We start from the raw sequence: 12,896 nt of genomic DNA on the forward strand, positions 1-12,896 counted from the left end.
CAGCGTCCGGAGGACACAGCAGGGATCGCGGACAAGGTAAGACCTATGCTGTATTCCTGAGTGTGGCTCGGGGTTACTGCTTTGTTAACCCCGAGCCACACTCGGGGATGCCAATCGATACGCGCTGAAATACGCCCCAAAGAAGCTCCTGTACTTCTTTGGGCGTAGGGAGTTTTTCAGCGCGTTTCCACGCGCTGAAATACGCCCAGGTGGGAACCATGCCCATAGGAAATTATGGGATTTCACTTGCTGAGCATTTTTCTGCGCTTCGATCAGTGCTGAAAAACGCCCAGGTGTGAACCCAGCCTTAGGACCCCAGTAGTAGAGACTGTTCACTTAGCAAAGTAAATGTTATTAAATAAAGTGAAGCTTTACCTAATTACAAAATATTGTTCTTTTATTTGTATTTCCATTGTACATGATTGGGTAGTCAAAGAAAACATAACACTCGGTTTAAAAACATTCACTTTGCTAAGTGAACAGACTCTGTTCCATTAGGAAGTCATCCCCAGTGTGTCGTGATATGACAAGAGCTATGATGCAATCAGTTTCCTCTATCAGTTAATATATCAAAAGATTAAAAATAATTAAATGAATGTGTACTTATAGATGTTGCATTTTTTCTTGTTTGGAGTTGATCCTACAGTCGAAATATAATTTACATGCCACACCATGCACATATACATCCGATAAGCCTGTCATAGACTGTAGGAAGGAGACATATGGTGTTTCTGCAAAGCATATTATCACTGATCAGATATTTATGAGTTTTCTTTTTTCTTCTCGGCAGGTCCAAGCCAACGCCGAGTGATGGAATCAAGTCAAACCCGTCAAAGAGGCACAGAGACCGTCTCAATACTGAGCTGGATAGATTAGCCAGTCTCTTGCCCTTCCCGCAGGAAATCATAACTAAACTTGACAAACTTTCTGTGCTCAGGCTAAGTGTCAGTTTTCTCAGGGCCAAGGGCTTTTTTGAAGGTAAGATATGAATAATGATGTCCTCCCATATTTTGTTTTGTATTCCTTGTTGCCAAGTACATTAAAATATACTTAATTTCAGTAGAAACCATGTTCTATGATACTCAACATTAAGAGCAGGAGAACCAAAATGTTACCCCCTTCCTCTTACTAAGCATTTGTACCTTTTCTAACTATTGGATGTAAAGCAAACATTGGGCTGTTTGCAGTCAGTGTTGTTTCTATCTTTGTTTCTCAGAAACCAAAATCTTCTGCTTTGACTTAGCAAGAGCTCATGGCTTTGTTCAAATCTAATTATTAAGATATAGACATTTGTAGCATTTGCAGATTTATTATACAGTTCTAATATGGATTTACTTTTGTAATAAATCTTTAAAGTCCATTTCCACCTTTTGTAAGTGATTTGCATTTATTGTGGTAATGTGGAGGTGCAGTGATGATGTACATGTGTGCACGTTTTCATGACTCGCATTGCAGGATTTCTAAATTTTTTTTTATGAAGGTTTTATTAGGCTTGAAGCCTAAAAAGTAAAAATTTTCTCCACAGAAAATTCAGTCAGACACCAGGGAGTCAGACTGTAATCAGCTGCCCCCCTCCCTGTCACCCATTGTAACATGATCAGTAAACACCAGCTCTGCCTTTACACACAATACATGTCTGGAAAGGGGGGGAAGATATACACACATTTCTTGCACAGTACAGAGGCAGAAATTTCCATGTGGATATGAAGAGAAAAGCTTAAACAAAATTCAGTTTCTGTGTTCATATACAGTACATCAGCTACATATGTTTTTTTTAAATACCTCTGCAAAGGTGGAAATGGGATTGAAAGTTTTTTGTGTTTTTTGTAAGCATTTTCCTTGCATAAAAAGAAAGGTCTGTATATTCTTTATATGCCACATGTAAAAATGCAAAGTTAAATACAAAATAATATCAAACGTTAGGAAAAAAGGAAAATAAACTCATATTTTCTCCTAATTGATATTTCTTTGTCCTTCATTGAGGAACACAGGATTCAAATACAGGAAGATTTGGACACGGGTAAACTAAAAATAATGACCAGCCTGGCATAACACCTCCTAATCTCATGGGCCCGACACAGACAGCCTGGACCCTGTTCCCTTACACGAGTCACTACATTTCTCCTTTGCTCTATTGGGTGTGGTCCCCTCCTCAGCTTCATGCAGTTATGCAGGAGTTTATGGGCCAAATGGCAACTTTGGCTGCTGTCTTTGAAAGCAGAGGATGTAAGCATACTTTAATGCCTTTCCCTCCAGAATTATTGTCTAATCTACTCGCAGCTATAACGGCCTCTGAGCCTTCTGCTGCAGAGCCTGTGTCTGATGAGGAGTCTTTGAAATCCTTGATTGATTATTTTTGTCCCTGAGGACACACAAGCAGCCGTCAGACATAAAGAAACCTTCTCAGGTCTTATTGCCATTGTGCATACCACCTTAGAAATGGAAGAGCAGCCCGTGGCTTCTTCTAGTTCTATAACTACTCTGGGATCCCTAAGAAGCCCTAAGACTAGCAAAACCTTTCCGGTGCAAGCTGTACTCCAAGGCATCTTTTAGGGTAACTGGGGAACTCACCACTGTTGTACTACCATAATAAAGTATCCGTGTTTTCTCTAGCAGGCCCTACATTGCAACTGACCATGATGTTAGTCTGTCAACCCTTATGAGAATGAACTAAACTCATGTTAAAGAATTCAGCTTTTATATACACTGATCCTTATTTGTAGAGCATTTAGAGCTCATGCTGACAACCCTACACTATTATGTATATGGGTATCACCCATCTTATTTCTTATACGAGTTTCCTATCAGTGAATATGGGGAGAAATGTTAGTCTGTGGAGCAACAATGCAAAAAGTGCCTACTGCATATGCCCTTTCAAGGCAAAGGTGTCATGGGGGTTTACGGTGTGTAAGAGTACTCATCATTTCATAATTTACCCCAACTTGCAGTGTGTGGTTAGCTGCCACTTTTAGTATTCAGTGTGTGGGAGGTGGGGGGGGGGAGATGTGGACTCTGCAGTAACTCTGTCTCAGATGAACTAGCTCTGTGGAGGTTGTGTGTACCACATAGGACACAGCAGCCATGGCTGACAACCCTTAAAACTCATGGGATGTGTCAAAGACAGGCTTAGTCAGTCAGTGGGTCTTGTATGAGGCTCTGTTCCTACAAAATGGAAGAGGTGCACAGTGGGGAGGGGCTGAACAGAAAATTGCAGAGCGACACAGATCTCCACAAAGCACCAGAGGTAGGGGCATGTGGCAGAAGCAGATGAGGCCAGAGTTTATCTCTAACATTTGCTTCTACTAAATCTTTTTCTTTCCTCTCCTATTATATAATTGTTTTACATTTGGAGGCACTGTCATCATTTTTTGTCTTGTGAAATGAGAAAGTGTCTTTTTATTACTTTAAATAAGAGTTCTATTTGTTAAATAAAAAAAATAAGAGTTCATATTTTTGTGTCCGTGTCTACAGAGATTGTTTTAAATGCAGAGTTGTTGCAAAACTGGACACAATATATGTATTTAAAATGTGTAACAAATGGCATCCATTACTGGATTTATTGTAATCTAGAGTCACCTAGTGTAAAGTTGGTGGTTAAAAGGGGGAAGAGTTCTCCTTGAAGAAGACAAAGTAATTTATAGCACATTACTGATCCTTCCCTGTAGCTAAGGAAGGAAGATACAGCTGTACTTGTGAACTACATCATGCATTGCTTAAGGCTAATTTTCAAGTCTTGTCTGCTAGTAAATGAAAGCAGAGCTTTCCATTATGCTTTTTATTTAATATAATTATGCAACAGAAATGCTGTATTAAGTGTTTATTTTTTTATTTTTTAGCATTTCCTATTACAATAATTCTTAATTATATACATGCAGACAATTCAGCATTTGGGGTTTTCCAATACAATTGTGGCTTCTCGGTGTTAAATTTGTCATACAACATTGTAAGGGTTGAGATGGCATATGACTGCTGAGATCACAGGCACAATGTACAGAGCCAACCAGAGTGGCTCTGTACCTTGTGATGACAATTGTTTACATTTGAGGGCCCTCACCTTCCTTTCACAACAGAGGAAGGAGGATTTAGTGAGTGAGGGATCATTCATTACTAGCAGATCATAGACCGCAGCAGATTCAAGGTGATTATGAGATTGACTTTAAACCTTACACCCCACTCCTCTTCTGTACATCTCATCTCCATCCTGTCTCTGTATATTAACACCTCCCTTATCATGCACATCTTCTCCTTATCATCCTCCCACTGTATGTGAGTGTGAAGTGAATGTTTAAGCACCTCAATGTTTGTCTTTTTGTCTTTTATATAGTAAAAATGAAAAGCCTGGTGGTTATTATCTACTACCGAAAGAAAGCTCTATGAGGGGAATTTATCAAAACTGTAGCAGAGAAAATCTGGAGCAATTGTCCATGGCAACCAATCAGCTTCTCTCTTCAGTTTGTTCAGCTAAGATTTGAAAATTAAATTGAGAAGCTGATTGGTTGCTGTGCACAGCTGCTCCAGATTTTGATAAATTCCCCTCATTGTGTTTCCAAAAATGTCATGAAGCTCATTTGAATAAACATTGCATGACTGATTATATTGGCAGTCAAACTATGACAACACTGAAAGTGGCCTGGTAATCAAGGGGTATGTACAGGCCAGTACTCAAGTGGTTTATTATTGTGAAGCCTATATTCAAGTTTGTCTTCTAGATTTCTGACATTTCTGTTGGGCAGGTGTTCCCTTTGAGAGTATGAAAGAAGAATCTGATTGGTTATTGTGGCTACCTCTGAAGTGTAGGAGGCTATACGTTTTCTGCTTCTTTTTCTATGTCCTTCACGGTGAACAAAAGACCTGAGGCTTGGATGACTACAGTTATAGTAACCATCACTTTGAGAATACTTGACAGAAAGTGGTGTTTTTTTTTTCAGTCTCCTCTAGATAGTGAGTGAGGGATCATTCATTACTAGCAGATCATAGACCGCAGCAGATTCAAGGTGATTATGAGATTGACTTTAAACCTTACACCCCACTCCTCTTCTGTACATCTCATCTCCATCCTGTCTCTGTATATTAACACCTCCCTTATCATGCACATCTTCTCCTTATCATCCTCCCACTGTATGTGAGTGTGAAGTGAATGTTTAAGCACCTCAATGTTTGTCTTTTTGTCTTTTATATAGTAAAAATGAAAAGCCTGGTGGTTATTATCTACTACCGAAAGAAAGCTCTATGAGGGGAATTTATCAAAACTGTAGCAGAGAAAATCTGGAGCAATTGTCCATGGCAACCAATCAGCTTCTCTCTTCAGTTTGTTCAGCTAAGATTTGAAAATTAAATTGAGAAGCTGATTGGTTGCTGTGCACAGCTGCTCCAGATTTTGATAAATTCCCCTCATTGTGTTTCCAAAAATGTCATGAAGCTCATTTGAATAAACATTGCATGACTGATTATATTGGCAGTCAAACTATGACAACACTGAAAGTGGCCTGGTAATCAAGGGGTATGTACAGGCCAGTACTCAAGTGGTTTATTATTGTGAAGCCTATATTCAAGTTTGTCTTCTAGATTTCTGACATTTCTGTTGGGCAGGTGTTCCCTTTGAGAGTATGAAAGAAGAATCTGATTGGTTATTGTGGCTACCTCTGAAGTGTAGGAGGCTATACGTTTTCTGCTTCTTTTTCTATGTCCTTCACGGTGAACAAAAGACCTGAGGCTTGGATGACTACAGTTATAGTAACCATCACTTTGAGAATACTTGACAGAAAGTGGTGTTTTTTTTTTCAGTCTCCTCTAGGATATAGAAGTCATGGATTAGAAGCACATTTTCTGTTTGTTTGGATAACAGCATAGACAGTTAGGCCTGGGCACTTGAAGTTGCCCTGTCACCAATCTAAAGCCTGAAATTATTGATCAGTAGAAATCATCCCCCCAAAAAGTCCACTGGAAAACTGACAATTCTGAGAGTATAGATATTCTTGGTCCTATACAACTCTCACTGGTTCCTACGGCCACCCTCCTTGTTATTACTGTGTCCTGCAAAGATGTGGAGGCCAGCTGGAGGAACCAGTGAGAGAGCTGTGGGGCACTCTGGAAATGGATATTCCCAGGAGAACTTCAGCGAATGAGTTTCTCAGGATCAAGCTTTAGATTGATGACAGGGTCCCTTTAAACACAAGGCATGTTGTTACTAGCTGATCCTGTGTATCTCAGGAAGATATGTAATATTGGACTACAACCGAGCTAAGCAATTTCCATCACATTGACAGCTCCAGCTTTGTACCATGCCCATTATGCTGTATTTGTAGGTCAACTCCAAACACAACCTATAAAACTTGTAAACATCTTTTAACACTTCCTTTTATCATCCACATGTTGCACTTAGATGAAATATGAAGGAAGTGGAGGAAATCACTTATAGTTTCCCTATGACTTGTTGAACTGCAATAATTTACACTGTTGGGTAATGTATCTGCCCTGTGCAGGAACCAAATGGTATGGGCTGCTCAACCTAAATGTAAGGTAGAATGGTTGTATCGCCTTTTGTGTTTGTAATCAAGGTGTGCACATTAGTTGAAGAAAATACAGTGATCTCCTAGGAATAATTACCTGAAGCAATTTTGTTATGTAACCTTCTATGTAAGTATATACTGTACACAGATTGTAATTCGTTGGCTAGGATACAGGGACTCGCTGACTGGCTCTATTTATTGCTCAAACTATAGCTGGAGCTGAGATGAAGCGGCCTGTGAATAACAGGATGCGAACAGGGGGCGTGTGAATTCCTGAGGAAAGTAAAATATAAATGTGCAATCGTATCATCTGGCTTGGAAGGAAGCCTATTTTTCTGCCCGTAACAATAGATATGTTTGGTTTTTTAAAAAGAAAAACATTTAATCTGAGTTGAAATAAGTTGAAGGCTGTTATTTAACCAGTTCATGTGTGTCCGGTTTAGATATTGTGATAAATTGATTTCACAGAAGGCAACTTAATTAGGAACACTGACCAATTTGCTGAATTAAAACAAACCATATACTGACTTCAGTTCTGAACTCTCTATATTTTTACAAAATCATTGCAAGCTCCTTAGAAACCTATAGGAACATAAAAATCACATGGGTGTGTAGTGGTGCACAAGGCCTATCAGAGTGAAGACAGTTCCATCATTCAGGCCATTTTGAGCAATGTTTATTAGCGGAGTTTAGTTCTAGGGTCAGATTCAGGGGGTTAAGTTAAATTTAGAGCTAGGCTCAGATTCAGGGGGTAAGTTAAATTTAGAGCTAGGCTCAGATTCAGGGGGTTAGGCTAAATTTGGAGCTAGGGTCAGATTCAGGGGGTAAGTTAAATTTAGAGCTAGGCTCAGATTCAGGGGGTTAGGCTAAATTTAGAGCTAGGGTCAGATTCAGGGGGTTAGGCTAAATTTAGAGCTAGGCTCAGATTCAGGGGGTTGGGTTAAATCTAGAACCAGGGTCAGATTTAGGGGGTTAGGGTCAGATTCAGGGGGGTTAGGTTAAATTTAGAGCTAGGGTCAGATTCAGGGGGGTTAGGTTAAATTTAGAGCTAGGGTTAGATTCGGGGGGTAGGTTAAATTTAGAGCTAGGCTCAGATTCAGGGGGTTAGGTTAAATTTAGAGGTAAGGTCAGATTCAGGGGGTTAGGTTAAATTTAAAGCCAAGGGCAGATTCAGGGAGTTAGGTTAAATTTAGAGGTCGGGGCATTTGGTCGACAATGTTTTAAAATCAGTTTTTGCCTCTGACAGCCCCATGCGGAGAACTGTGCTGGCAATTGCTGCCTTTGGTGAATTTATTTTATTTGTAGCTGACTTTATGCAACACAAGTAACGATGGGAATTTTACAAAGTACTCGGCTTTGTTTATTAGTTGTCAGGAGGAAGTGCCTTACGTGTAGTGCAAACAAATGATATGTGTTGTTTGCTTGTGTATGCATTTATTATTTTTGTTTCTCTGAAAGTTGAACTCTCCATCTCTGTCTTAGAAGGTGAAAGTTTATGAAATAAAGTAAGGATGAAGGACTTAAAAAGAAACAATTTTCCATATTCCTTTAGCTTTCCACGTTTTAATTTAGAAGCAGCTGCCTCCTAGCTACAGCCTCCAGAGGATATATGACCTGGTTTTCTTTCTCCTGCTGAGAGCTATGAAACAGACTGGTGGCGTTTCATATGCTTTGAAGTACAGTCCAAGTATTTATCAATGAAAGCTTCATTCGGTGCTGTGCTTCAAGCTTTTACTAAGTGGAGGTATTCCCCTGTGTCAGACAGTGTAGACAGTTGCTTGGTAAAATTAAGACTCTGTATCGATCGAGCATAATGTTAAAATGATTGATTTTTACATGCTTCCAAAGTAAATGGCTATTATGTGGTTGTAAACTGTCCGTCTGCTTGGGGCTGATTTATGAAAACTGAAAATCAGAAAAAGAAAGCGATCACATACCTGGTCCCTGACTGGCTGTTCTGTCACTACTGTATCCTGTAGTAAAATAGGGGCTATCGGGAGGAACAACCGGTCTTAGACACCCAAAAATGTTGTATACCAGAGGCGCCTTTAGCTCTTTAAGACATTGAAAATATGATTCTCCGCCAGCCGAAATGGTATTAGGTGGCCTTACACCTTACAACCATTTGTACACCTTTTTTTTGTCCTGACATCGCACCCTCGTTCAATTTTCGTTGAAACTGCCCATCATGCACAGACCAATGTAGTTTGCGATGATCTTTCATCAGCACCACTAACTGGCCAATTTTTGACAATCGAACAACCACATTTTATTTTGAGCATATGCAGTTTTCATCTTGAGATTTTTGTTGTATGAAAATGCCACTAATCCGTCGATTTTTGTCCAACTAGACGAAAGTTTTCTAGGCTGCTTGAAAGACAAAATTCAGCCAGTTGAACAGTAATTGCGGTTGTGCACTTCCCATCAACTAGCCGATTTCAGACAAAAACGCGATTGCGGCTGAAAACCGGCTGATAATTGTAAGGTGTATTGGCGCCTTTACACATCCTCTTTTACAGATTTTCTAGAAATAGGGTTGCTTTAAAGTGGAACTATACTTTAAACTTTAATTTAAAGCCATATGAACAACCTTATTAGGATTGATAAAACCATGTTTACAGTCTTCTTAAGATGGATAAATAAAGAGTATTTTTAGGGCTGCAATATTTACCTGTCCTTTTCCGTTGGTCTCCTCTGCTGGTCAGATGACAAAATGCATAGGCATTTGATCATATGATCCCTACAGAATGAGGACTTCAGCCAGGTGGAACTTTCATCCGCCTGTTTTGTAGAAATCATGTGATAAAATGCCTAGACTTGTGATCATCACTGGATGGAATCTGGAGCAGCATTTTCTCTAATAAAGGCATGTATTTCAGCCCTATATCTTTTTGTATACAGCCCAGCAAGGTTGGTAATGCTGAACAGCAGAAATAAAATGGATTTAGCTCTGTAATCATTAATACATCATTAAATGTATTTTTTTTTAATACAAGCAGTAAAGGTATCTGATTTTTACTTGGTATCAGCCTCTTGCACTGCATATACAGTAGAGCTCAGACTAGGAGAGAAAGAAGCAGCACATGAAACCAGATAAGCCCATCAGTCTGCTGCTTTTATTTTCACTGTCCAGTGATGGGGTGGGGGAGGGCCAAACCCTGTAATTGTTACTAAATGCGGACCTTTACTCATATCTTTAAAATGAACAAACACACCTTTTAGAAATATTTAGTAATGACAACCTACAAACACATACTTCTAGATAATTGCCTGCTTTGTATTTATTGCATAACGTATTTCTCTTTTCTTCCCCAGTCTTCTAAAAGTGGCCATGTTTACTAAGGGCAGATTACTAGATCTCCTATTACTTCCTTGATTTCTGGCACAGGTGACTAGACATGTGACTAGACATGTGACCATGCACATCATTCCAGGGGAGGAAAATGCCTTTCCTTGAGATTTCCCAGCAATGCTCTGCTGATGACCAGGCAATCCCAGCGTGCATTGCTTTGGCAAACTGAAGTAATTTTGCCCTTTCAAAGCAGGAAGTGAATGCTCTGCAAGTTTTTAGTATTTCAGAATCACAGCATTTTACACCTGACATGTCCATGTTGTTGTTAATCATCATACATAGAGTGATGCATTGGTAGAATTTGATTTTTGAGTGTGAAGGTCCGCTTTAACTGCAGTAGAGCAAAGGGAAGGTTTCCTGTCTGCTGTATGGCAGTTGTGTAAATTTTAGCATTTCTGAACATAAATATAAATCCTTTGGCAGATAAAACAGCTGCTACATATATATTTTATCTATGTTAATGATAATTTGTATAGTTTGCTTAATTAATGTTTGATGAAACCTAACTTCTTGTATTTTAAAGTTTTGTCTTGCATTATGGGGAACTGGTGGTGTTTGAGAAGAGTTATGTTGGTACTTTTTGGCATACTCTTTCACAAGTTGCATTTCTTAACTTCCCTTAAGCTGGCCGTGAACGATGAGGCGCCTAGTGTATGGCCAGCTTTATTGTGGTCTGTGTGTGAAAGTATATAGTGATAGTAGATTGCTAGTTCATTGTGTAGATGTAATCAGTGCTTGGGCATTGCTCTGTTTTTCAGTATGTTGGCCCCTTTCTAAAGCTTGTGTTCAGTTGCTTTTTTATGTTTTGACATGCTGACCAACACACAGGTTTCAAAGGATTGTTGGATTGGCTTCTGAATTAATATTACAATCTCTGGTCTCGGACACAGGATGAGATGTTTTATGAAACCACATGGCTTTGTTCAGAAATACCACAGAATGCGTTGCTGGAGGAGCACTTTGTGCAGTGAACCAGAAGCACTGAGTGATTGTGTCTAGGGAATGCTTTTAAAGGAAGGCAAGAAGAGTATGGAGTTATTGGCCTCTGTGCACATTACTTTTACATGCCTCACAATCAGCCCTGTGTTCAGACAGAGACATTCTCATACCGGCATCATAGAAATATGAGAAATCTAGGCAAACAAAAATGAGTTGTTTAATGCTGGCAGTGAGCTGCATGCATTTCTGTCTGTATGTAGAAGTCATTACAAAGAATGCTTTGTTTAACATTCCTCCTTCTCATACAGTAACTGCAAGTTGTAGCATGTTCCCGTTCATCTATGAGACTCTTTACAGGGTTTTATTTGTCTCTAGGACCACTAAAATGCCCGATCTGTAGCTGCTTTATTTTTGCACTGTTTTCCCTTCCTTTAAAATACTTCAAACTTCCTCTAAATATTTTAAAATTAACAATAGGTATAGCAGCAACTTTATGGCAATGGTATGTTTGACTGAAACATGACATTTACATCAATTTCTGAAGGATAAAAACTCTTGTATGAGCCAGTATCAGCTGAGGGGAATGTTCCAGCTGCTGGCTTGCTGCAGCTATGATTGCACTCTGTTGCCCTTCGTTACCTAATGCCATTTAGAAAGAAAGTAGAATATAAACCAATTTGATGGGAGGTAGCACAGGTAGGTTTTAGGTTTTTCTTTAAAATGTATCTAAAGCAGGAGTGGACACATTAATATGGAATCCAGGAGCCAGTCTGTCCAATCTAGGAGCTAGTCTGTCCAATCCAGGAGCTAGCTCTATTGACAACAACTAGAGAAAACCTCAAAAGTTAGGCCCCATTCAATCAATGTCTGCTACACATGTAAAAAACATGGTACAGTAGCTCAAGCAGCATTTTCAGCTGCAAGCGTGCCACATTTTTTCCCCTGTGCATTTGATGCGTGGCCACACATGTGGAAAAGCCTGCGGTTTACCGGCTGTGTTTGGGTTGTCATTAACAAGTAATGGCATCGCAAGCGTGTTGCATGTCTTTGACACATTTTCTGTCAAAACGCAAATTCATTCGATGCGAAGGTGTGAACCCGGGCTTAGGTGCCAGCTGTCATTTTTAAGTAACATTGGCTACCTGACTCCTGGGATTTGAGCAGACCTGATCTAAACCCAAGAACAAAAAATGTTATATATAGCAGAATATCATTCCTCAGATGTAGTGGATACATCCGTTTTCTTTTACCAGACTCCTTTTCCTTTATTTCCCTCCACATGCCCCCTTTCTTTTAGTGATGGGAACTGTATTAGGACATCTCCTTCCTGGTTATGGACATGATGAGAGGAGGTGTTCTATAGTTTTATAGAGAACTGCACTTATCAGACAGATGTAACAAACCACCTACAATGGTATGTTAACAGACCAAAAGCAAGCAATTACGAAAAGTTCATTGTTAAGGTTTGCATACACTTTAAGAAAATGTGAGTAGTCTTTCTGTCCTAAGCGGTATTGTCATTTTTCTTAGACAATATTTGTGTTTCACTGGTTTATTGCACCTATTGAGCAGAGTTGTTGTTTGTCTTTAAAAGCTGATAACTGAATATACTTGTGGCTTACTATGCAGCCTGGGTAGCACAGGAAGTCAGATTTTACTATTACCTTTTAATGCAAATCTCTTGATACGTGATTGTAGAATGAGTGGGGGGTAGGGACTGAAGAAAATATCCTGTAATCTATGAAGTCCCTTGTAAGTTATACTTGGATTTTGTTGCTTTGAAGGCACGTTCGTTATGGCTTCCTGTATTTAATTATAGCTTGATGATAGAGAAATGTTGCTGTTTTCTGGTCTGATGTTGTTTGTGGAAAGATTTTGTTTTCTTTTCGCTATTAATGGACCTTAGACCAAAATATGTACTCCTGTGCAGGGCTTACACATAGCGCCTCCTCTGTCATCACACACCTGACAATTTCCATTGTTTGCTAAATAGTCTTTCTTAGCAATGACTGAAAGTATTACACACAACCTCCTCCTTCTCACCAGTTTATATGTGGGGCCATTTTATTCATTTATCTTATTTGCACACACAATAC

General features: G+C 39.4%; 1 protein-coding gene across 1 annotated transcript in view; it reads left to right on the plus strand.

The window, feature by feature from the left end:
• Positions 1-12,896, plus strand: part of AHR (aryl hydrocarbon receptor) — a 128,280-nt gene that overhangs the window by 37,448 nt on the left and 77,936 nt on the right. The window contains exon 2 of the mRNA XM_018576325.1: positions 791-978. Coding sequence (XP_018431827.1) covers positions 791-978 — 188 coding nt within the window. The remainder of the gene's footprint in view (positions 1-790; positions 979-12,896) is intronic.

This window comes from Nanorana parkeri, unplaced genomic scaffold (genome assembly GCF_000935625.1).
Source record: "Nanorana parkeri isolate BGI_ZX_2015 unplaced genomic scaffold, ASM93562v1 scaffold64, whole genome shotgun sequence".
Taxonomy (NCBI): Eukaryota; Metazoa; Chordata; class Amphibia; order Anura; family Dicroglossidae; genus Nanorana; species Nanorana parkeri.